The 23,449-nt window shown below is 49.7% G+C and overlaps 1 protein-coding gene and 1 long non-coding RNA gene across 38 annotated transcripts in view; one reads left to right on the forward strand and one right to left on the reverse strand.

Annotated features, from left to right (window-relative positions):
* The window catches only part of Cacna1g (calcium voltage-gated channel subunit alpha1 G), a 65,359-nt gene extending 55,642 nt beyond the window's left edge, over positions 1-9,717 (forward strand). For 13 of the 34 annotated variants that reach the window (XM_076935957.1, XM_076935953.1, XM_076935958.1 and 10 more), the window contains 11 exons: positions 459-568; positions 1,240-1,373; positions 1,607-1,677; positions 1,814-1,892; positions 1,990-2,111; positions 2,416-2,769; positions 3,443-3,586; positions 5,277-5,411; positions 6,876-7,053; positions 7,291-7,460; positions 8,643-9,717. In XM_076935957.1, the coding sequence (XP_076792072.1) occupies positions 459-568; positions 1,240-1,373; positions 1,607-1,677; positions 1,814-1,892; positions 1,990-2,111; positions 2,416-2,769; positions 3,443-3,586; positions 5,277-5,411; positions 6,876-7,053; positions 7,291-7,460; positions 8,643-9,377 (2,232 nt within the window). In that variant the 3' untranslated portion in view covers positions 9,378-9,717. The remainder of the gene's footprint in view (positions 1-458; positions 569-1,239; positions 1,374-1,606; positions 1,678-1,813; positions 1,893-1,989; positions 2,112-2,415; positions 2,770-3,442; positions 3,587-5,276; positions 5,412-6,875; positions 7,054-7,290; positions 7,461-8,642) is intronic. The other 21 variants (XM_076935973.1, XM_076935977.1, XM_076935975.1 and 18 more) reach the window with 3 other exon arrangements.
* On the reverse strand, positions 446-23,435 carry LOC117711806 (uncharacterized). 4 transcript variants are annotated; one of them, XR_013111101.1, is made up of 8 exons: positions 23,284-23,435; positions 12,716-12,772; positions 9,402-9,985; positions 7,672-7,811; positions 5,978-6,077; positions 2,448-2,547; positions 1,959-2,092; positions 452-587 (listed from the first exon to the last, which is right to left on the reverse strand). It is a non-coding gene; the product is annotated as an uncharacterized LOC117711806 (long non-coding RNA). The 4 variants fall into 4 exon arrangements; XR_013111102.1 differs by lacking the exon at positions 1,959-2,092 and having other exon boundaries at positions 446-587; positions 23,284-23,434; XR_013111103.1 differs by lacking the exon at positions 5,978-6,077 and having other exon boundaries at positions 23,284-23,434.
* Positions 23,436-23,449: the final 14 nt, after the last annotated feature.

Consider the following 23,449-nt stretch of genomic DNA (forward strand, 5'->3'; position numbering starts at 1 on the left):
AGGAAGAGGGGAAACAAGATTTTTATTGAGCATCTAGTATGTGTGACTCTGGGCCTTGGAAGGTGAAGGAGACAGACTGATGTTTGTTTGCCCTTCAAGACTCAGATTCTAGTAAGTTCTCAGCCCCTAGACTCATCTGTTTCCAGTCATCCCTCTCATCCACCTTCCCTGTCAGTCTCTCCAACTGGACAGGGCGGAGGTTGAACTGATAATGGACAAGCCTCTTTTCGGTGTTCTGTGCCTTCTGGCACAGTCTCATGTGTGTCTCAAGGAGAAATTAAGTGCCAGGTTTGACTAGGTACCGGATAGTAGTCAGCCATCATGGTAGGAAATGGGGAAAATGGGCTCCCTCAGCTTCACCTTACTTCCCAGCTCTGGGAGGTATTGTGATGGAGGGGTTGGGCAGGCTTCAGGCTTGGGCCTAAGGAAACCCTGCATCTGGCCTCTACCCCTGCCAGATCCTGGACGAGGCTCTGAAGATCTGCAATTACATCTTCACCGTCATCTTTGTCTTGGAGTCAGTTTTCAAACTTGTGGCCTTTGGCTTCCGCCGATTCTTCCAGGACAGGTAATGCAGAGAAAGGGGTCTGGGAGAGTAGAGAGTAAGTAGAGGTGTGTCTCCTGGGGAAAATATCCAGAAGGCTTTTGAACCTGGGAGTCCAGCTGCCACCCTAGAACTAATGATGATGGTGGTCCCAGAGCCAGGATTTAAGGGATGGAAGGGATTTTGGCATTTGACAAGGTAAGACTTAGAGGGCTTTGGCAGTGAAAAAATCACTGTAGCCTAGGATCGCACTAATGTCACTGAGCTTGGAGCTGGACTGCCTGTTGGATTTGAATCCTAGTCACTTAGTGACTGGTGACTTTGGGTGTGCCTCGATTCCCTCATCTGTGAAATGAAAGCTGACACTGTCCATGTCAGAGTTGTGGTATAGATATTAAACTCTTAAGACAGCACTCTGCTCAAAGTAAACATCTAAATACTGAAAGCCAAGACAGATGAGGCCAGGTGCCATGGCTCATGCTTGGAGTCTTTGCATACTGCAAGGCTGACAGGAGGAGAGTTTGAGTTCAGTTTGAGAAACATAGCAAAACACCATATGGGGGGGGGGGGGAGCAGGGATAATGATTAAAAATGAAAAGCACAGGCCCTTCCCAGATCTAACTTTCTCTGCCACCATGGCACCCTCCTCCATGCTCCCTTCCCCTGCTCAGAGAGCTGCATTTCCGATTTTCCAGATGGAACCAGCTGGACCTGGCTATTGTGCTTCTGTCCATCATGGGCATCACACTGGAGGAGATTGAGGTTAATGCCTCGCTGCCCATCAACCCCACCATCATCCGTATCATGAGGGTGCTCCGCATTGCTCGAGGTAGGTTCAACACTTGGACCCGCCTTCCCCAGAGGGAGATGGAAAGAGTTGGTTATGCGGATGGCTCTGGGTTTCCAGGGGCTTTCTCCCAGCCTCTGTATAAAAGGCTTGTCCAGCATGAGTGGGCTGGGGTATGGGTGGACCATCCCACCAGCTCCAGCCCAGCCTGGTTCTCCCAGCTATGGGATGGGGGACCTGGAGGGGCCAGCTCATGACACTATCCTGTTCTGCAGTTCTGAAGCTGTTGAAGATGGCTGTGGGCATGCGGGCACTGCTGGACACGGTGATGCAGGCCCTGCCCCAGGTAGCTGGGAGGTGGGGTGGGCAGAAGGGAAGGGTCCTCCTGGGGAGGAAGAGGTGCCCTCCAAAAGGGCAGGGGCCTCAGGGAAGCTGGCTGGAGAGCCAGCAGCGTCTTTTCCGTTTCTTTTCCTCTTCTCCAGGTGGGGAACCTGGGACTTCTCTTCATGCTATTATTTTTCATCTTTGCAGCTCTGGGCGTGGAGCTCTTTGGAGACCTGGGTGAGTTGAGGTTTGGGGATGGTGGAGGAGCCAGGGATGGAGACCAAGAAGGACCATGAAACTAACCTGGCTTTCCCCCTTTCCCCTCTTCCTCCAGAGTGTGATGAGACACACCCTTGTGAGGGCTTGGGCCGGCATGCCACCTTTAGGAACTTTGGTATGGCCTTTCTGACCCTCTTCCGAGTCTCCACTGGTGACAACTGGAATGGTATTATGAAGGTGAGAACCCGAGGACCCCTTGCCAGGGCTGCTGGAACAACACGGGGGGGAACACCTAGCCTCTGATGTAAGATTCTTGGAAAGGATACATTAGCCATGAATAAAAGCATGTCCCCCATGTTGCCCGTGTCAAAATGCTCTAGACTCTCCTCAGGACATGCTCTGATTCACTCATAATTCACAGCACCAGGACACTGATGTCCCTTCTTACCCAGGGCCTTCTCCCTCAGCACTCTGATATCCCATGTGGCTCCATCGGCTGCCCTCCCCACCCTCATGCCTCTGCCCTTGACACCTCCCACAGGACACCCTCCGGGATTGTGACCAGGAGTCCACCTGCTATAACACCGTCATCTCCCCTATCTACTTCGTGTCCTTCGTGCTGACGGCCCAGTTTGTGCTGGTCAACGTGGTCATAGCCGTGCTGATGAAACACCTGGAAGAAAGCAACAAAGAGGCCAAGGAGGAAGCCGAGCTGGAGGCCGAGCTGGAGCTGGAGATGAAGACACTCAGCCCGCAGCCCCATTCCCCGCTGGGCAGCCCCTTCCTCTGGCCTGGGGTGGAGGGTGTCAATAGCCCTGACAGCCCTAAGCCTGGGGTTCCACACACCACCGCCCACATTGGAGCAGCCTCGGGCTTCTCCCTTGAGCACCCCACGGTGAGCAACAGCGCCCCTTCTAAAGGGACAGGAGAGGAGCAGGGAGGGCAGGGAAACAGCAGCTCAGTGAAGGCGGTCAGGAGCCCAGCAGGCCCCAGGGCTTCTCCGCCATCCTTCTGCACCTCTTACCTCCATGTTGATGGAGCTAGCTCTCAAGTACCCCTCCCCGGAATGACTGCCCATATTCTCTGTTTACGGCCGGCCACCCTCTAGCAGTCTTGCTAGCTCCTCTAGCCTGGTATGGCTTCCCCTTCTAGGCTCCTAGGTTCAAGGCTAAGTTCTCTGTTTCCTTCCTGTTTCTTTTTTACCCTTACCCGATTGTCAAACCTCTCTCCTACATGCTCTCTTACCTTCCTGACTCCCTTCCTTCTCCCTATCCTTTCCTCTTTATCTCTCTCTCTCCCCTGTGGACCCTGACTATCGTCATCCCCCACCTCTCCTTCATCCTGCACCTTCCCCATGCTCCTCTCTCATATCTCTGTTGCCGTGTGTTTGTGTATGTGTGTGTGTTTCTGTGTGTGTGTGTGTTTGTGTGTATGTCACATGGGTTCCACTCCCACTCTTTCTACCCCTTTCCAATCCCCCTGTCCTGGCCCTGACACTTCTCATTGTTACCCCTCTGATCCCTGCTCCCCTGGCTCTCCCGGCTCCCCTTATGGGCTGGTCCTCCCAGGACAGACAGCTGTTTGACACCATCTCCCTGCTGATCCAGGGCTCCCTGGAGGGGGAGCTGAAGCTGATGGACGAGCTGGCAGGCCCAGGGGGCCAGCCCTCTGCCTTCCCTTCCGCCCCCAGCACGGGCGACTCCGACCCACAGGTTACTGTACTCTGTCACGTGCTCCTTCCTCTGACCCTGCCAAGTTGTGCCATGCTGTGCTGTGCTTCTGGGGTGGCTGGGGGGTGTGGCCTGCCCACTGAGTATTTAGAGAAGGAGAAGCTATAGGACCACATAGTTGAACACTGCACCTGGCAAGAGGCAGTGGGGAGGATACCCAGGCTCTGGAAAGTAGGGAAATCACCCTGTCAAGGGAGAGAGGGGGATGGAGGAGGGGCTTGGAGAAATTCATAAGAAAGATGCTGGAAGAGAGTGCAGAGATGGGGCAGTGGGACTCAAGGGGTAAAGGAGGCTAGGAATCAGGTCCAGGCGAGAAGATTCTCTGAGGTTAGTGCAAGTGGCCATGGGACCCATAGAGGGACCTGTTTTAGCTAGTCTGTTTCTTCTGTAGTGTCCAGCACCCATCCACACTCCTCTGGTGGCCTTGTAAGCACCAAGTCCACTGGACATAATGAGGGCTGTCATAGTCAGTTTTCTATCCTGAGGGAATAGAAGTGAATTCTGGGACATAAATGTGAAGTAGGTCTTGGTTTCCTCACCAAAAGCAGTCCCTTCCCAGAGCACCTAGGGTGCTCTTCCTTTCACAGGCCCAGCTTATCCTGGGCTGATGTTTTCTTGGTCCCTCCAGGCCTGCTCTCCTCCCATTGGCTCAATACCCCCCCAATACCCCACCCTCACCCCAGGTCAGGGGTGTAAACTACAACTGAAGCCTAGTGACACACAATCTGCTGGGAGAAGGGGTAGGCTCACAGGTTTCTAGGTAGTCTTTAGCCTGGTAGTGATATTCACATGGTAAAGTCCCGTGCCTCTTGTTAGAATCCAGTCTCAGACCTGGCAATGACCTAGAAAGGAAATCTAGCTAGTCCTTTCTCCAGGCTCCCCAGTTCTAAGCTAAGCCCACAGGAAAGGTGGGGGGAGGGAAGATGGGATAGGACAGTGATCAGAACAGCCCACTCACCCAAACACCACTCACCCTGCCCCCAATATCTTACAGGTGCTGAAGCTCCTAGGTGAGCCAGCTAGATGATATGGTGGCCCCCTTCACACTAGCTGGGGAGAGCATTCCTCAAAGCCCACATTGGAGAAAGGGGAGCAGGTTGCAGGCAGGCGGAGGAGGGCCCATGAGGGGAGAAGCCAGAATCTGGGGGCAGGCCAAGTCCTGCTAGGCTTTTGGAAGCGAAGAGAATAGGCAGAAAACAGCAGTCAGACTGGTGGCATTGTCCCCAGCGTGCCCCACCATCCCCCGCTGCCATGCTGCTCTGTCTGCAGAGGGGAGACGGGGCTTTGCTGGCCTTTCTTCTTTTTATTTTGTGTGTTTGGTATCATCTGTATGAGAGTGGAAGCCCTCTCCTCCGCTCTCTCCCTGGGTGCTGGTAGTGTGGGAGGGGGCTGCTAAGATGCCTGGGGTATCTTTAGAATGTGTTTCTGCATCTCTTGGTCTCTCTGCTTTGCCAGTGTTTGCTCTGTCTCTTTGGTGCCTGCTGCAGACTCTCTGATCAGCACAGGGGGGTTGAAGTGGGAGAGGGGAGGGGCTGTGGGTATATTGGGAGAGGGGTGGGGAGTGAAACGGGGATGCCTTCCTCACCGCTTTGTGGAAAGGGGAAGTGGGGGCTGTGAGTGTGCCGAGTGTGCGTCCTGGTTTCTCATGCCTGCTCATCTCTCTCCTGTCTAGATCCCTCTAGCTGAGATGGAGGCTCTGTCTCTGACGTCAGAGATTGTGTCTGAACCGTCCTGCTCTCTAGCTCTGACGGATGACTCTTTGCCTGATGACACTCACACACTCTTACTTAGTGCCCTGGAGAGCAATGTACATGCACACATTCCTTGCTGCTCCCCCAGCCTGGGCTCGACTGGCTGCAGGGCTCCAGATCTTCCTCCCACTCTGTGCCCAGGTCCTGCCCAGAGGCGTTCACTTGTGGGCACAAAGTGCCCCAGCCTTTGCTGGCATGAATTTTTCCTTGTACCCCCTGAGGGGAATAAAGGAAATAGATAAGATAAAAACCAAGACCCTGCTCAGAGGGGGTCACATGAGCCGCCGTCCATGGTGACAGGGTTATTCCAGGAATGACAGCCCAAAACAGAAGTGGCTTGGGAGCCAGCTTCTGTGTTTGGAGCCCTGTACCAGCCAACCCTCCCTCCCTGCTCCCTCCTCCTGCCTCTCTCATGAGACCCACTAGTATCCTGGGTGAGACCCATATCTTTGCTGTCACCACCATACCTTTCCCCCTGGGGAATTGTTCCTGTTTCCTTTTGCTGTCCCTGTGTGTCTTTGTGTCCTGTCCCCAACAAGCTCTGAGGCCTTTGACCTTTCTACCCTTCCTCAGTTTCCCTCTGCCCCACCCCCACAACAGTGAGCAGCCCCCCTCCTCTCACCGATTGCCTTCTGGTGTGAGAGTTGGGCCAGCTGAGGCAGAATTTTGATCAAAGTCTGGGAAGGACTCTAGAGGGTGTGGCCGGTTGGAAGGAGTGGGTCCTGGGATTGAGAATAGAAGGGAAAGGCTGAGACTCTACTCAGCATAGCCATCTTCCATTTGCTGGGACTGAGACCAGCTGAGCCCACGGGTGGGAGGGGCTTTGCAGCCTCCCTGAGACCAAGCAGCCTAAGAGAAAGGGATTCGAAAGACAGAAACTCTTGGGATCTGGCCTTGGTTTCCTCTTCCGGGGTCCCTGGCTGACTACTGCCTTTCTTTGAAACAGGTTTCCCAGACCCTCTCCCACCTCAGTCTGTCCCCTGAGCGAGTACTGTGGTACTCCAGTGCCAGGACTTGCTACCCACCTCCACCCTCCAGAGTCTCTTGTGTGGTTAAAGTAGATCTGCCGACTAGAATGGGAGCATGTCCCTTGTGTTTACCTGTTACTTAACCTGTGTGGATCTAGCTCAGGCCTGTCCCCTGTTGATCCCTGGGGTAATTTTCAGACTCTCTAAGAGGACCACATGCAGTGCTGGGGGCTGCTCTCTCTCCCCGCTCACCCCTCCTCCTCTTCCACCATCCCCAGCCCAGAGGCTCATAGGTGATCCTGTGAGCATGCTCTCAGGGTGGGGCCTTTCCACTCCTTCCTCCCTGTATGTAGAGACTCATTGTATGTCTTCCTATTTCCTACCTTGCTCATGCCCGTTACCTTGGCCTAGGAGGGTGTGGAGGTGGGTGTGGGTAGGTGGGGGGAGGACTGTGGGCCTGGTGGGAGGGAGCTTAGTTCCTGCTGTCTAGCTTTTCCTCAGCTACCAACTCCATCTGCACGCTCTTTACCCCATCCCCTGATCCTTTTGCAGATGGTACCCCACCCTGAGGAGGTGCCAGTCCCCCTAGGACCAGACCTGCTGACTGTGAGGAAGTCTGGTGTCAGCCGGACACACTCTCTGCCCAATGACAGCTACATGTGCCGTAATGGGAGCACTGCCGAGAGATCCCTAGGACACAGGGGCTGGGGGCTCCCCAAAGCCCAGTCAGGTACCAAGACTGGGGTAGAAACAGCTTAGCTCACACAAGGAAAGCCAGCCTTGCCTCAGACCAACAAAAGCAGTGTCTCTTATTTTGAAGAAACCCTAAGCTAAAGGGAAATACCCAGACTGGAGGAAGTAGCTTTCATCCAGGGCAGTGAGGGGTAAAGGCCCTGATGGGGAGGTGGGTCTGAAGGGAAGCAGCAAAGGCTATCTCTACTCACCCCTCCATGTCCCTTCCCCACAGGCTCCATCTTGTCTGTTCACTCCCAACCAGCAGACACCAGCTGCATCCTACAACTTCCCAAAGATGCACACTATCTGCTCCAGCCTCATGGGGTCCCCACTTGGGGTGCCATCCCTAAACTACCCCCACCTGGCCGCTCCCCTCTGGCTCAAAGGCCTCTCAGGCGCCAGGTAAGCAAGTGTGGAGGGCTAGACCTAGGTCCTGGGGTGGGGCTCTCTAATTGGAATTCCTATGCTGTTGGTAATGACCAGAGTTGACAATTTTATTCTTCCAGCCAATGTATACTGCCTGTCAATGATAGAGCAGCTCTAGGTACGAGAGACACAGTACTGGGTAAAGGAGAAGTAGTTGGAGTTTGCCCCCCACCTCATGTATACACACCTTGTTTCACTGAGGAGGCCTGGGGTCCAAGGTACAGTTGTTGCCAGGGCAACCGACATCCATTGGAGGTGGTATCCAGGTATCAAGGCTCCCAATCCTAGGTCCAGAGTTAGCACCACTTCTCCATACTTTGGGCTAAACTGAAGGACACAAGGCAGGGTTTGAGTGTCTTTACTTCAAGTCAAGCCTGGGGTCCACGGTCCATGAACCAGAGAGAGACTAAAGAGCCAAATGGTGCTTATGTGCCTTGTGTTGATGTCTGTGTCTCCTGACCACAGATATAGGAATATCTGTCAGCATCGTGCTCTCGGGGACCAGGCATGGTTCCTCTTCCAAGCAGGCATGGTTCCCCCACCCACCCACCCCCCAAGCAGCTTCCTGCTGCTAGGCATTGGGACACAGTTGCTGCTCTCTGAGCTCAGTAAGAACAGAGACACACATGCTATCAGATTACAGCAGCCACAGGTTAGAGCCTCATGGTGCTTTTGTGAGTGGTAGCGGGGAGCCCAGAGGGGACAAGGGCTAGTTTACTTGAAGCGGATTGCCAGGGACTCGTCACAGAAAACCCATGTTCAGCAGAGCAAGGGATACTTGTTATTGGGAAGGGTATTCAAGGCCAGGGGAATTGTTGCCTTGCTCACTCTCCCTAAAGGTTAGAGGCACAAAGAGGCCAGTTTGGGAAGCAGAGCCGGCATGAATTCTTTCTGACCTCCTAGGTCCGGAAGACTGCAGAGAGTTCCTCCTGCAGTATTTGGCGAAGTGGAGCAGGGAGGACAAAAGAAAGGTTTGGTGGCTGAAGGAGAGGTGTGGTCCACAGAGCTCAGAGGGCTCATAACCCCCAATAAGAGAAGCAAATTGGGTGGTCCTGCAGCTCTGTGGTGATTAGGGACAGTCAGCGTGACAGAAAGGATAAAGGATAATCCATGTTGGAAAGGAAATCCCTGGGCTGAGCCTGTTTCCACTCCTTACAGGCAGCAATAAGGACTGACTCCCTGGACGTTCAGGGCCTGGGTAGCCGGGAAGACCTGTTGTCAGAGGTGAGTGGGCCCTCTTGCCCTCTGACCCGGTCCTCATCCTTCTGGGGCGGGTCGAGCATCCAGGTGCAGCAGCAGCGGTTCAGCAGCCAGAGCCAAGTCTCCAAGCACATCCGCCCGCCAGCCCCTTGCCCAGGCCTGGAACCCAGCTGGGCCAAGGACCCTCCAGAGACCAGAAGCAGCTTAGAGCTGGACACGGAGCTGAGCTGGATTTCAGGAGACCTCCTGCCCAGCAGCCAGGAAGAACCCCTGTCCCCACGGGACCTGAAGAAGTGCTACAGTGTAGAGGCCCAGAGCTGCCGGCGCAGGCCTGGGTCCTGGCTAGATGAACAGAGGAGACACTCCATTGCTGTCAGCTGCCTGGACAGCGGCTCCCAACCCCGCCTATGTCCAAGTCCCTCAAGCCTCGGGGGCCAACCTCTTGGGGGCCCTGGGAGCCGGCCTAAGAAAAAACTCAGCCCACCCAGTATCTCTATAGATCCCCCGGAGAGCCAGAACCCTCGACCCCCATGCAGTCCTGGTGTCTGCCTCAGGAGGAGGGCGCCGGCCAGTGACTCCAAGGATCCCTCGGCCTCCAGCCCCCTTGACAGCACGGCTGCCTCACCTTCCCCAAAGAAAGATGCGCTGAGTCTCTCTGGTTTGTCTTCTGACCCAACAGACCTGGACCCCTGAGTTCTACCCACTCTCCCCCATCACCTTTCTCCACTGGGTGCAGATCCTAGCTCTGCCTCCTGGGCAGTATTTCTGAAAAGTCCCATGCAAGCAGCAAACAGCGAGAGCAGCCATGAGGCACCGCCTGCCTTCTTCAGTGGCTGGGGGATGACAAGGAGGACTTCCGGAGAGTCAGTCTGAGGGTCTGAGGAGAGCACAGCCCTGAAGCCCCCACCTCCGGGAAGGAGAAGAAGCCCAGTGTGGCCAAGGCTCCCAACACCAGGAGCTGTTGGGAGAAAGCAATACGTTTGTGCAGAATCTCTATGTATATTCTATTTTATTAAATTAATTGAATCTAGTATGTGCTGGATGTAAGACATTTTGTGACTGAAGAGACTTGGTTCCTTCTACTTTTATGTGTCTCAGAATATTTTTGAGGCGAAAGCGTCTGTCTCTTGGCTATTTTAACCTAAAATAACCAGTCTAGTTATATTCCCTCTTCTTGTAAAGCACAAGCTGGGGCCGTGAGTGTATTACAACCCAGCGGCGGCCCATCTTCAGCAGAAAGCAAGAACCATTTTGGAAACTGTCGTGTAACTTATTTTCTCCTTTAACTTCGTCATCGTTTTCTGTAGGGGGAAAAAAAGAGAAAAAGAGAAAAAAAAATGAAGATTTTACAAATGAAATGGAACCTTTTTATATATACATACATACATATCTATATATCTATATATCTATATAAAATAAAGTAATTTTCCAAAATAATCACAGTTAATCACAGTCCAGAGTAAAAACAGAGGGGATGGAAAGATAGGCGTGTTTAGATGACCAGGAGAGTCCTGGAGATGGGAAGTGGGTGGGGGGAGGGAAGATTCGGGGTTCCGTGTGTGTGTGTGTGTGTGTGTGTGTGTGTGTGTGTGTGTGTGTGTGTGCGCGCGCGCGCGTGCACCGGAGCATTGGCATGTATGAGCTTCGTGTTTGAGAGAGGAAGAGCTCAAATGCCCAACCCTGGAGGGCTCCATCCTTGCAACTCCCCTGCAAGCACAGAGGAGAAGAGACCCCTGTGCCTGGGAGGGCTGGAAGACAGGGGCTTCTGTTTTTCTACCACAGCTTTATTGCATCCTCTGAGCCAAGCAGCTCAGAGAATGTGAGTAATTCCAGATTAATTCTTATTTCTGCTGACAGCTATCAGCAGCACACTGAAAGCTAGAAATTGGCATAATGAAGCTGTTTTGGTTAATGGGGCCAGTGGAGGCTGGGAGGCAGCCTCAGCTGCTGCAGATCTAAATCAAGGGGCTAGTGGGGGAGGGGCAAATGCTTCCGGGTTTTCCCTGCCCTATTCTTCCCACCCCAGCATTTGCCACACTCCTGACTGGGTGGTGACCTGAGGTGTCTGGGCTAAAGCCTCTTGCCTTGAACTTCATCTGTCTGCCTGCTGACACTGAGATTAATCTGTGTAAACAGAGCAGGTCACACCCCCCCACCCCCCAGGATGAGAATGCAAGGAACCTGGACTGGAGTCCAGAGGAGACCTCCTGATGAAGCTGATGGGTTGGTGGTAGTCACAATGTGGAGCTAGGAAGCTGGCTCCCTGAGGGGTGATAAATGATACAATCAAGGTGCTTACATGGTCTGCTGCTGCTTGCCCAGTGGGAGGGAGCCAGAGGAGAGGGAAGGGGGGGGGAAGGCCACCAGTTCAGGGGGGCCAGGAGTCCAGTGAACCACCTGACCTAGAGTCACTTTTCTGCTGCCGTGGCTGGCAATAGTCTCTTGGTTGAAGTCCTCATGCCAAAAAGGAGTAACCATAGACTCAGCCAGCCTGTTCACCCATCAGCCATTGCAAACATCTGTCCTGTCCCATTTCTATTCCCTTGAACATCCCCGCCCTTTCTAAGCCAGGTGTGTGTGTGTGTGTGTGTGTGTGTGTGTGTGTGTGTGTGTATGTGTGTGTATGTGTGTACTCATGCTTTGGCATAGAAATCAAACCCAGGGTTTATATGTATTGGAGGCAGTACTCTACCACTAAGCTGCACCACCCCTGGATTGGTGTCTTGAAACCTCAGTGACATTCTTCACTCATGGCCCCCATCTGCACAGACAGCTGGGAGCCCACAGTGCCAGGCTGCTGGCTGCTGGGAGGCTGGACTTGCAGGCGTCCATCCTCTGGCCTATTTCCTAAGCTGAGAGAGCTTTTCTGATTGCTCTTTTGGGCAGAAATGATACCACTCGTGGAAGCAAACACCTGGTTTGATCTCCCTAGGGTGTTTGATGGTGCCAAGCTCTGATCCCTCTAGCCCTCTCAGCTGGAGAAAGGGGGTGCTTGTACAAGCCGGCTTTTCTTTCTTTGCTTTCTTTCTTTCTTTCTTTCTTTTAAAGGAAGCTGTACAAAATTCCTAGAGTTTTGTCACCTGGATCTAGAGATAAAGCTTTTATATTTTTGTAAAATTCTGTAGCTGTCTGTCCCTTATGGGTGGGAGGTTTGGGAAGGGGGAGTCTGAGAGATCCCCCCTTCTTCTTCTAGTGGTAAGAAGATTCTGTGTCAAGGTGAAGCAGAAGGCTGAACCCTCTCCTTCACCCAGGACTTCTTCATTACCATCCCTGACTCTGTAAACACACAGCAGTGCAGTAAGGTTGTGGTGTCACTTGAGGTAATGCATAGCATGCCTAATTCTTTCCATAGTCCCGTTCTCCTGCTTCTCTCTTCCCAGTAATGACTAAAGAAGCTTGATGAGGGCTTCACTGAATATGCTTTAGGGTTGCTCTCCAGGGAGCTACTGTGATCCACCTGGTGAGAAGGCAAAGCCCCTTCTCCTGCTCCCTGCCCCACACCATGTATGGACCGGAGAGCACTTCTCTGGCAGGGAACAGTGCCTACACAGTTGGTACCATATGGGTGGTACTTTGGACATATTAATAACAGAATGAAGGTGGATATTTAGGGGGCGGGGAGTATTGTGGTTAACTCTTCCAACATTGTAAAGTCTCTGTGGCCAGGCTCAGTGATGCCATCTCTGTAATCTCAGCCCTTGGGAGATGGAAGTGGGGGTTGGGGGCTGGGGGTGGGGGTTAGATCAGAATTTGGAGATCATCCTCCACCACATAGTGAGTTGGAAACCAGCCTGGGCTACAAGATACTCCCTGTCAAACCCAACCGAACAAAAATCTACCAACGAAACAATAACATCGGTGATGGAAAGAAACTGGCGTGTCTCATTGCACAGGTTTGAAAGTAGAGAAGAAGCAGCTGCCGAGTCTGAACAGGGCATGAAGATCTTGGGGAAGTGGGGCTGGGGAGACAGCAGGGCTTTGGTTAGGGCCTCCAACGCAGGGGCTTCTGAGACAAGGGTAGTGGGGTGTACCTTTGGAAGCAAGAGCATCTCTCTCCCTGGGTGCATTGCCTTCATTCAGTCTTCTTCCTGGGGTTCAAAGAAGAAACTGTGCCAAGAGCACCAGGCCTCCACCTCGGACTTGGCTGCTTCAGTTTCCTCCACCCCCAAGGCTCCAGGAAAAGGCCTGTCTGGGGGTGGGGAACTGGGGAAAAGGAGTGATCTGAGCTGGTGCTAAAAACAAACCTGAGGCTCACACGCAGTCTCTCGCTCCTCCAAGTGCGGAAACCAGGGAAGCACCCGGCTAGCATTTTTCCCCGTACGGCGGCGGGTTCGGCGGGTTCGTATAGGTTAAGGTACTTGTCTGAGGTCACACAGCAGGAATTGGGCTGAGTTAGGACTTGACTCTAGGACTGGCTTTCTGCAGCCTATGCCACCTCAGTCTGTTCTCACTGAGGAGGGGACGGGAAGTGGTGGGAAGATCTATGCTTACAAGATGAAAAGAATTTGAAAGGAGGCTAGGGGACCCTTTCTTGAAGCAGTCACATTGGGTTTGTAGAAATGTACATGTGTTCTCTGTGTGGCATAGTCAGTGAGCTAGAGGGGTCCACAGACTCCCAATTCCCAGCCTCTAATATGATCCCAGACACAGGGATTGTGGTGGTGTTCTTTGATACTGGGTGATTTCCAGGAACTCCAAGCTGATACAGGCTCTGTAGTCTCCAGGTTTCCAGGCAACACCCTTCCCTAGAATGGCTCTGCCCTTTGAAACCCTGGTACCTGCCAGCCTCAATCACCACTGTCTCCACCCTTCTTTCCTGTTCCCATCTGGGTCTCCGCCCACTTTCCAAATAGGCTTTGGCCTCACCTTCACATGCTTTCCCACCACCGCCTGGTGCCCTATGCCCCCCCACCCCCCCCACCCCCCCCCACCCCCCCACCCCCCCCCACCCCCCCCACCCCCCCCCACCCCCCCCCCCACCCCCGCTGAGCGGCCAACTTGCCCCATCTCTGTGACAGCCATATAGCGAGGGCATTAGACACCAGGTGGCAGCACAGAGCACTTTCAGCTGGTGCCACCTGGGGTTTCTTCTGAAGAGGGATAAATCTAGGAAGAAGATATCAACCCTACTGGATCCTTCCACAGACAGAAGCACTGTATAGCCCCAAGGAGGAAGCAGCTCACAGTGAAGAATTTGTCTGTGTGGAACCTTGGACTAGAATACACCATCTGAGCGCTGGGGAGCCACAGCTGGGTAGAAAGGGAGGATGAGCCCCTGGTGCCAATGATGCCCCCTAAGGCCACTGAACTAATCCCAGACACAGATGGCATGTTAGATAGAGGACTTAACTCTCAAAGCAAACTTAGTTGTAGACTGGTCCCACCTGTAGGCATGCTAAAGTGTACCAAGGAATGCGCTGTCAAGTAAACTCCAGGATGGAAGTCTGCTACAAACCCCACACTCCGCATGCCTTAGCCACTATCCCAATATATGAGCTTGGCTGAGGCCCACAGATCCTATTAATTATTACTTTGAAAACTCTGGAATCAGGTGCAGTAGCCAAGCCTTCGCCTGCATGCCAATTAGATAGGCAAGCAGGCTGGGCCAGAGGGCAACCTTGCTGAGACTGGGAGGAGACCAGGTGGCTCCAGCTGGGCTGAAGTCTGGAGGAAATAGACCTGCTACTTGGGTAGCCAGAAGTGGGAGGCAGGGTGTGCGGTCGGAGCATAATTTAGGGGTGTTCCCAAACTCAAGGGTCTGTAAAGGAACCATTCAGTGAGATGGGCGGGCGGGGGCAGGGGTCACATTACTGGTTCTATACTGTCCCTTTTGTTCGCTCCAACCCGCCCTGCCCACAGGCAGCACTTCCTGTGCCTTAGGTCTCCCTGTCTCCTTTGCTCTTCTTTCTAGCTCCTGCTGTTATGCCCACTCTGGATTTGCAGCGATCTTCTTTTGCCATTTTCTTGCCAGGAAATCCCTGATGGTGGACTGCCTTGAGATGCTCACTGGCGGGGGAGGCATAGCACATGCCTCGCCCATTTAGTTTGGAATCACAGCCAAGTGGAAAAGCAGGGAGAGGCACTGGTCACCAGACAGTGTTCCCCTCTATGCCTCAACTCAAACCACACAGCCCTTGTTGCTCCTCTCATCAGCCCTTTGGCTAGAAATATCTTGGTTCTGAACACTCAAAAGCAGAGTGGGCCTTGCTCGCTTTGGGGACTGTTCTTTAAGACATGGTGGGTGGCCTCACTACCTACCTCCTGGGGAAATGGCATTCTGAGAAATGCTTTTTAAAATTTCCCTTTGCAAATCAAACTTTCACCCAACCTGTAACAAGTTAACCATATTCTCTGAGATTATTTATAGCTGTGTATTCACTCCGCTACAGGCTGTGCATTCAACCTGTTCAGAATTACCTTCTAAGACTGTGATCACTCTTTCCAGGTTTTGGACATCCCGATGTACCATTGTTCCCTATGTCCCCTTTGGGACTCTTTCATGTCCCTGACTCAGAACAATGTATGTGTGTGGACGATGTGGTAACCAGGTCGACGACCATTCGCTGGAAGCCGCGAAGCATTGAAAACAACATCGCTTCCTCCTTCTCCCGCGGAAATTTGTGGGTATGGATTCATGATATCTGATTGTGGCTTTGTGGGCTGTTCTGAATCGGTAGGGCCAGAAGGACAGTTTTCTCCCTATGAGAATCCTGTAAAAGACGAAGACGAAGGCTCCTCGCTCTTTTGCATTACTGGATTTATTATGCTGTTCCATAGAGGGGACAGCCTTTGCTCCAATTCTTTTTAGACTCTCTTAGACTAGGTTACCCTCTTTTGGACTCGTCTTCTTTTAGATTTAGGCTGCAATTAGATCAGGCCAGGAGAAACCGAAATATGAGGCCCACTCTTGGGTAAAGGGCACCAAGAGCTAGTCTTTTAATCTTTTATATGGCAGGGCCACATCTGGAAGCCTTGCAGGAGGAAGCGTTCTTCCTACTGCTGGGAAAGTCTGGAGGCAAAGGCAAAAGCCAGCAGTCCCAGCCACCCACTTGAGCTGGCAAGTGAGCAACAAGCACAGGGCCTTTCTGACAGGTAATGAGCAAATCGGCCTCCTTTTTGTCAGCCTGATCTAGTCTGGGCAAAGCTTTGGCTTTCATTCTGGGGACCTCTCTGTCCCCTGGATTTTGAGCTCACACACAGCAATTAATGACTCTGCTTTTAAGAGTCAGAGCTAAGATGTCTTTAGAACAAATTTATGAACTTTAAGCTTTATTCAGAAGTGTTGCCCTTGGTATCCCGATAGAGGCTTGGGCGGGGCAGGTTGGGCTTAGTAGCCAGTTGTGCTGTGCACAGGACAGGTTCGATGGAGACACCTAACTCTTTGGAACCAAATTAGATGAGCTATAAAATATTATCAACGGAAAAGAGAGGAACTTCTGGGAAAATCATTACCTACTTAAATTTTTGCATTCCCTCAGCCTAATTTTCTGCCAGTTGGTAATCTGTATCCACAAAATGACTTCCAAAAATGTCTTGAAGAGGCTGCCCAAGCAGGAGAATTTTTAACCTCATATCCTATCTTTAGAGAAGACAATTCCCAGTCATGAAGGGTTCTTGTTTCCCTGCTTAAAAATGTTTTTTAAAAGAGAGCATTAAAGAGAATGAGGGGCCCAAGGCCATTTCCCCAGGGAATAAATAGATGTTATAGCAAATATTATAAAATATCACCTTTTAGCTGGCAAGCCCTTATGAAAACAGTACTTAAGCACTGATCAATACAGTGTGTAGTTCCAGGGATGGATGGATACATGCCGGCCTGTTGCTGCTTCCAGTCAAAGGCAGCAACCCTCTTAGAATATTATCTAGGATTGGCTAATCAGATTCAAGGAAACAGTGGCTCTACAGCTCTGCCAAGACTGTGGTTATAAACAGATCAGTAGAGCGACTGCAAAGGCTAGGAATAATTTCTCTAATCACAACAACCCTTCGGAGCCTTTTACTACTATCGGACATTATATGAGCCTTGTCTACAACAAGCTACAGAACCACAGACAATAAACGGGCTGTTCACATTGTACCTCTTTCATTAATTTATGAAAATGAAAATTCTGACTGAAAAAACAAAACAAAACAAAACAAAAAAAAACCCTTCTTCATTCCATAGTAACTGCAGTCAGTGCTTTACACTGGCAAGTTTTATGTCAGTTTGACACAAGCTAGAGGCATCAGAGAAGGAGCCTCAATTGAGAAAATGTCTCCATATGATTGGACTGTCACCAAGCCTGTTTCTCAATTAGTGATTGATGGGGGAGGTGCCAGTCATTATGGGTGAAGCTACACCCTGGGCTGGTGTCCTGGATTCTATAAGAAAGGAGGCTGAGCAAGCCATAAGGAGCAAGCCAGCAAGCAGCTTTCCTGCCCTCCAGGTTTCTATCTTAAGTTCTTATCCTAACTTTCTTCTATGACAAATAGTGATGTGGAAGTGTAAGCTAAATAAACCCTTTCTTCCCCGAGTTGGTTTTGGCCATGGTGTTTCATCACAGGAATAGTAACCCTGACTGAGGCAGCATGCTGTAGTGGTTAAAGCATGTCAGGATGTTGACACCAAGGAGCACAAAGCCCAAGTTCTGGAAGTAGCTCTGCAACCTCCTGCATGCTTTAAACATGGGATAAAAAAAAAAGAGCATTTGCAAAAACAACGCAGACAAACAGATACAAATAAGTCTCAGCCTGGTAAACCCACCTTTAAAATATGTCCAAAATATAATGGGAGATTTCTGTAGGCCAATAAATGTCATTCTAAATTTGAAAACGAAGGTGATCCAATCTTGGAAATGGAAAAATGAGTACTAAGGGTGGTTAATATATGAAAGACATAAACCAGCCCTCCTGCAGCCTGAGTTTAGAAGCTCAGAGTCTCCTCCCCTGCAGTGTCTCCCAGATGCCAGGAGCACAGCCAACTGTAGCCACTGCTGGTCTTACTCCTTTAGGCCTTTTGAAACACTCCCTCTGGTTCCACCCCTAACTCTAAGACTATAAGAGAATTACTCACCAGTAATAAAAATAATTCTACATTAGATGTACCTTTAGTTGAAGATATAAAATTAGCAACGAGGTTCCCCACAGACATATGGGGATTCCTTCCTACAAAACGATTTGGCTAAATTTTAGGTAAAGCAGATTGAATGATAGGAAGTGTTTTTGTTTACCCAGATGTTGCTGATTCAAGTTATACAGGTCAAATTCATATTATGGTTCATTCCCAGCTGGCTCCAAGAAATCTCAACATTAATTCAATCGGAGCAATTGATTATAATACCTTATCTAACATCCCTGAGCTTGTGATGATTATTACAAAATCAAAGACTTGATTCCTGTATGCTCAAGTCTCCAGATGCAGACATCAGGTGTAGGAGGCTTGTGTGCTGCTTCCCGGAATGCAAGTGCATCTTGCAACCCTTAACCCTCTTCCCTTTAGAGACAAGACCTCCTTCTTCACTGGGGTTGAAACTGCTCTATACCTGGACATTCTTTTTCCTAAAGGCCACTAAAAAACACCTACTCAAACTTTCTTGGCTAAAAGGTGCCCCCAGTTTGGGTAAATCAGTGACCCATTTGAGGGGACAGACTTAAACATTTAATTCAAGAACACTTGAGGCTGACCATACAGAACCATCTTTTAGGGCCTGAATTACTCCTATCTTCTATAGTTCCCAGAAATCAGATAAATGAAGGCTTTTATGTCATCTCCATGCTGTTAGCATCCACTGCCATCCGTCTGGTGTTCTGCCGTCAGGAGTTCCCTGTCCTACCACAGTCCCTCAAACTACAATGTTATTATTATTATTTTGGTTGTTTTAAAGACAGGGTTTCTCAGTGTAGCCCTGGCTGTCCTGGAATTCCCTTTGTAGACTAGGCTGGCCTCAAACTCAAATATCTACCTGTCTCTGCCTCTTGTGCCCTGGGATTAAAGGCGTGTGACATCACATCTTGGCCCCAGATGATGATGATGATGATAATGATAATGATAATGATAATAATAATAATTTGTCTCAGTTAGGGTTTTACTGCTGTAAACAGACACCATGACCAAGGCAACTCTTTTGTTTTGTTTTTGTTTTTGTTTTTGTTTTTGTTTTTGTTTTGAGACAGGGTTTCTCTGTGTAGTCCTGGCTGTCCTGGAACTCACTCTGTAGACCAGGCTGGCCTCAAACTCAGAAATCCGCCTGCCTCTGCCTCCCAAGTGCTGGGATCAAAGGCGTGCGCCACCACTGCCCGGCCCAAGGCAACTCTTATAAGGACAACATTTAATTGGGGCTGGCTTACAGGTTCATTATCACCAAGGTGGGAACAGGGCAGCATCCATGCAGGCATGGTGCAGGAGGAGCTGAGAGTTCTACATCTTCTTCTGAAGGCTGCTAGCAGAATACTGGTTTCCAGGCAGCTAGGATGAGGGTCTTATAAAGCCCACACCCACAGTGCCACACCTACTTCAACAAGGCCACACCTATTCCAATAGGGCCACACCTTCTAATAGTGCCCCTCCCTGGGCTGAGCATATACAAACCATCACATTATTAGTAGTAGTAAAAATATTAGTATTGGTTTTAAGGTTTTGTTTTTACTATCCCTTTACACTCTGATGCTAAAAATTTGCTTTTTTCATACCCACTCTTTATAATCAAGCATCTATGTCTTGCTTTCAATGGGATACTCTTCCCCAAGTGTGACCAATAGCTCCACCTTCTGCCAATGGTGGGTTAAGAAGGCAATATACCCTAGTAGAACAAGCATTCCATGCAGCTGTGGTGGGCACGCCGTCACTCCCTCTGAGCAGCTCCCACCCACTGGACAGAGCTTTCGCCGCCCTTTCTGCCTTCTATTAAACTGATTACAATCGTCTGTTCCAAGAAAGCCAATGTTAACTTCTCCTCACCAGCTCTCAGCCTTCTCACCTTCTTTGTTCTCTTAAAGGAGAAGCTGACTGAAACTCACTGACAGGCTAACTCCTTGCATTGCAGCAATCACAGTAAGACATTCCACCTCTGAATCAAAGACAACTTTTCACAGGCACTTAGATTCAACTTGCCCTATTGGCATTTTAAAACCGTTGTTTCTTCCCCGTACACCTAACCAAAACAATTTTTTATTGAAAAAAATGTTTGCTCAGAAAAAAAAAAATCACTCTTACTCAACAAGGCAGAAGCAGAAGCCCCTAACTCACTGGACAAGACCCCGATATTCTTTTTCTCTTTTTAAATATTTATTTACTTATTTATTTTATGTGTATGAGTACACTGTCACTCTCTTTAGACACACCAGAAGAGGGCATCGGATCCCATTACAGATGGTTGTGAGCCACCATGTGGTTGCTGGGAATTGAACTCAGGACCTTTAAGAGCAGACAGTCAGTGTTCTTAACCACAGAGCCATCTCTCCAGCTCCAACCCTGATGTTCTTTATCCTTCTATAATTCAAGACGAATTCAACTTTCTCTAGCAGACCCGAGAAGAATGGGAAATAGCTTTGACTGGCTTGGGGGGAGGAGGGACACAAATATCATTTCATCTTCCTCCTATGAAGACCCTGTGGAATTACAGTACATCCCTTAAAGCCTGTTCTCCCATAAGTGCACATCCTATTTCTAATGCATTGATCATTTCTCAGATGGAGCCAATAAACTGGGCAAAGGAGGCATCCCGTGGTGTGATGATGCTGGAACATGGCTCTTACCCTCCCAGAACAGCCCCGTCCCCCATAGGCAGAACTTTTCCTGCCCTTTCTGCCTTCATACAAATCCCTGCTCAGTCTTTCCATTTATGGACCAATTCTCACTAATGGGCTCAAGCCATCCCACTCTTCTAGCTGTTATGGAGGTCGTGACCCCTCTGGAAAGACCATAGACTTAATCCAAATTATAATTAAAGGAGTTATTGATTGGTTGCCTGCAGGGTGGCAGCCTTAGAGCCAAATCTCAGGTATGTCGTGAAGGAAAGGTTTTTAGGTTTTTGTTTGTCTGGTTTTTTTTTTTGGGGGGGGGACTTGTCTAGGTTTGGGTTTTTTGTTTGGCTAGTTGGTTGTTTTTGTTGTTGTTGTTTTGTATTGTTTTGGCTTTTTGGTTTGGTTTTTCAAAGCAAGGTTTCTTTGCGTAGCCCTGGTTGTCCTGGAACCCATTCTGTAAACCAGGCTGGCCTCAATCTCAGATATCCACCCACAGGGATCCACCTGCTTCTGCCTCCCAAGTGCTAAGATTAAAGGCGTGTGCCACTATCATCTGGCTATTTTTTATTTTATTTATTTATTCATTTATTTTGTTTGTTTGTTTTTTGTCAGACAGGGTTTCTCTTTGTAACCTTGGCTGTCCTAGAACTTGCTTTGTTGACCAGACTGGCCTTGAACTCAGAGATCGCCAGCATCTGCCTCTTGACTGCTGAGATTAAAGGCATGCATACCACTGCCCAGAAAGGAAGGTTTTTGTTTTTGTTTTTGTTTTTGGCAAAATCCATAAGAAGACCTTTAATATCTACATGAGAAAGCAGAAATGGTCTGTCCTGTTAAGTTAAGTGGTCAAAGCGACCCACAGTATTCCTTGGTGTCTGTGTAAACAAGTTACAGAAGCCAAAAAAGCAGTTAGTCATAACAAGTAGATGATCACGGCTGTACATTTCTGGGCCTGAGCCACTGAGTGAGGGCTACTGGGAACTTATCCTCCGGGGACTAGAGTCAGAGGCAAACATCTAGTGGGTAGCAAGATGGATGCCTGGCATAAAATGGAGTTTCTTTAGCCATCAGAAAGCCACCTCAGATTTCTTGTTATAAGTGTTTGGCTCTCTCAAAGCCTTCTCCTATCAATTGTTGGGTTCCTCCATCCCCCAGCAGAGAACAATCAATCCCTGGGATCTTTGACCTAATGATCTTTGGCAAATGGGTATAATTCATATAAATATCTCTGTTCATTAACAAATTGTCCATGCTTATATTGATGCTTTTTCAGGCATTGTCCTTGCTACCTCTCAAACACTGTTCAAGCTGTCTGTAGTCACTTGTTAACTGCCCTCCCTATAATGTGCATCCCAAAACAAATACAACGGTCCCAGTTATACATCCCAAACTCCTCTCTTCTTAACCATTTTGCAAAATTCACCTATCCTGTGGCATTCTCTATAATCCCCAAGGTCAAGCCATAACTGAACAAGCCTATTCATTAATCAAGTACATAAACAAAAAGGTAGGCATAAGGGGGTCGGCTGCTCAGGAGCAACTCCGACAATGAGCTTTAAATTTTTAAATTATTCCTCTCAATTTTCCTCCCCCAAACTACAGAAAAAACATCTTAAGAAGCAAGAGATTTTTACAAAAAGTAATGGCTTTATATAAACTCCCTCAAGAATCCAACCAATAGCTGATGCTCCCCCTTCCCAATTAGTCAGACCCTCCCCATATCCCATTAATCAGAGCCCAGCTCCACATGTGTTTTCTCCTACAGGACCTCTCTTGATCCTAGTGTTAAAGTCAGACTATGAGCCGCTACCAAAAGAGAGCAGCCTGACAAATTCTATTGAATTTCATATCCAGTTGTGGCCTTGCTCATTCGCCTCCTGCTTGAAACACTCTTCCTGCCTTTACCACCTTTTCCACAGAACCATTGGAACTGAAGGAATGCACCAGGAATTGGTCTTTCTTCTTTCATGAGAGTAACTGGTTAGTCAGTCGACAAACACTCCTTGAGGACTCAGCCAAGCACTACCCTGGGTGCTGAAGAATACTATGATTAAAAAAAGATTTAGTCCCTTTATTCTATGTTCACAGACTCTGGGGAGGCAGCAGTTGTGATATAGGGAAGAGACTTCTTGTTGATTTACACAGGATCTCATATAGCTTAGACTAGTCTCCCACTCACTGGGTAGCTGAGGCTGGCCTTGAACTTGTGATCTTTTACCTCCATCTCCCAAATGCTGAGATTACAGTTATGCATTACCATGCCCAGTACTGACAGAGATCTTGAAGGATAAACAGAGTTTGGTGGGTACAGGGGGGTCAGGGGAGTTAGGAGACGGTCTTCTGGGCAGCTTAGGAGGTGGGCTAGGAGTAGGGGTACAATAGCCAAGGGTCCTGGAAATACATTCTGTCCAGGGAACTGCCTAGAGCAGCCATGTGCAGAAGGTGCATACAGAAGGCTCTTGGCACCTGTACCAGATGGAGCTCTGAGGCCCTGGACAAGCTATGGGAGGTCCCAAGGCCTGAGCTCTCCTGCTTGGGTGAGACACGCAATCAAAACACTATTATAGTAGTCATTTTATGGAGGAGGATTCTATACCCCCTTTTGCTCCCAGATATATGCAGGGCATTTCTATGCCCACTTAGCCCGTTTAACTCCCAAGTAAATGACACAGAGATCCGTCACATATCCATCTATTTGGTACCGGGACCAACTTCATGCTTCACTCTCCTGCTTTACACACGCACCTGGACACATCACATAAATGTGCTGGTGTCCACTCTCTGGTAAACGTATGAAGACAGAGACTGGGTTCACAAGCACTTCACATACTATAGATGACGATCTCGTATTTATTTATAAAGTCAGAAGAGACCCTACCTTTATAAAGGACTTCTTTTACAGTGAGACTTATTCCCAGGTCCATCAGCTTCCGGGTCTAGAAGCTCAACTACTCCTCCGTTCTCTACAGTCCCTTTCTTACAGTCCCTTTAGGTACCAGCAGTTTTACCGAGGCTGTCGCAATCTCTGGGACGGGGAGAACTTG

The sequence above is a fragment of the Arvicanthis niloticus genome, chromosome 6, assembly GCF_011762505.2.
Source record: "Arvicanthis niloticus isolate mArvNil1 chromosome 6, mArvNil1.pat.X, whole genome shotgun sequence".
Taxonomy (NCBI): Eukaryota; Metazoa; Chordata; class Mammalia; order Rodentia; family Muridae; genus Arvicanthis; species Arvicanthis niloticus.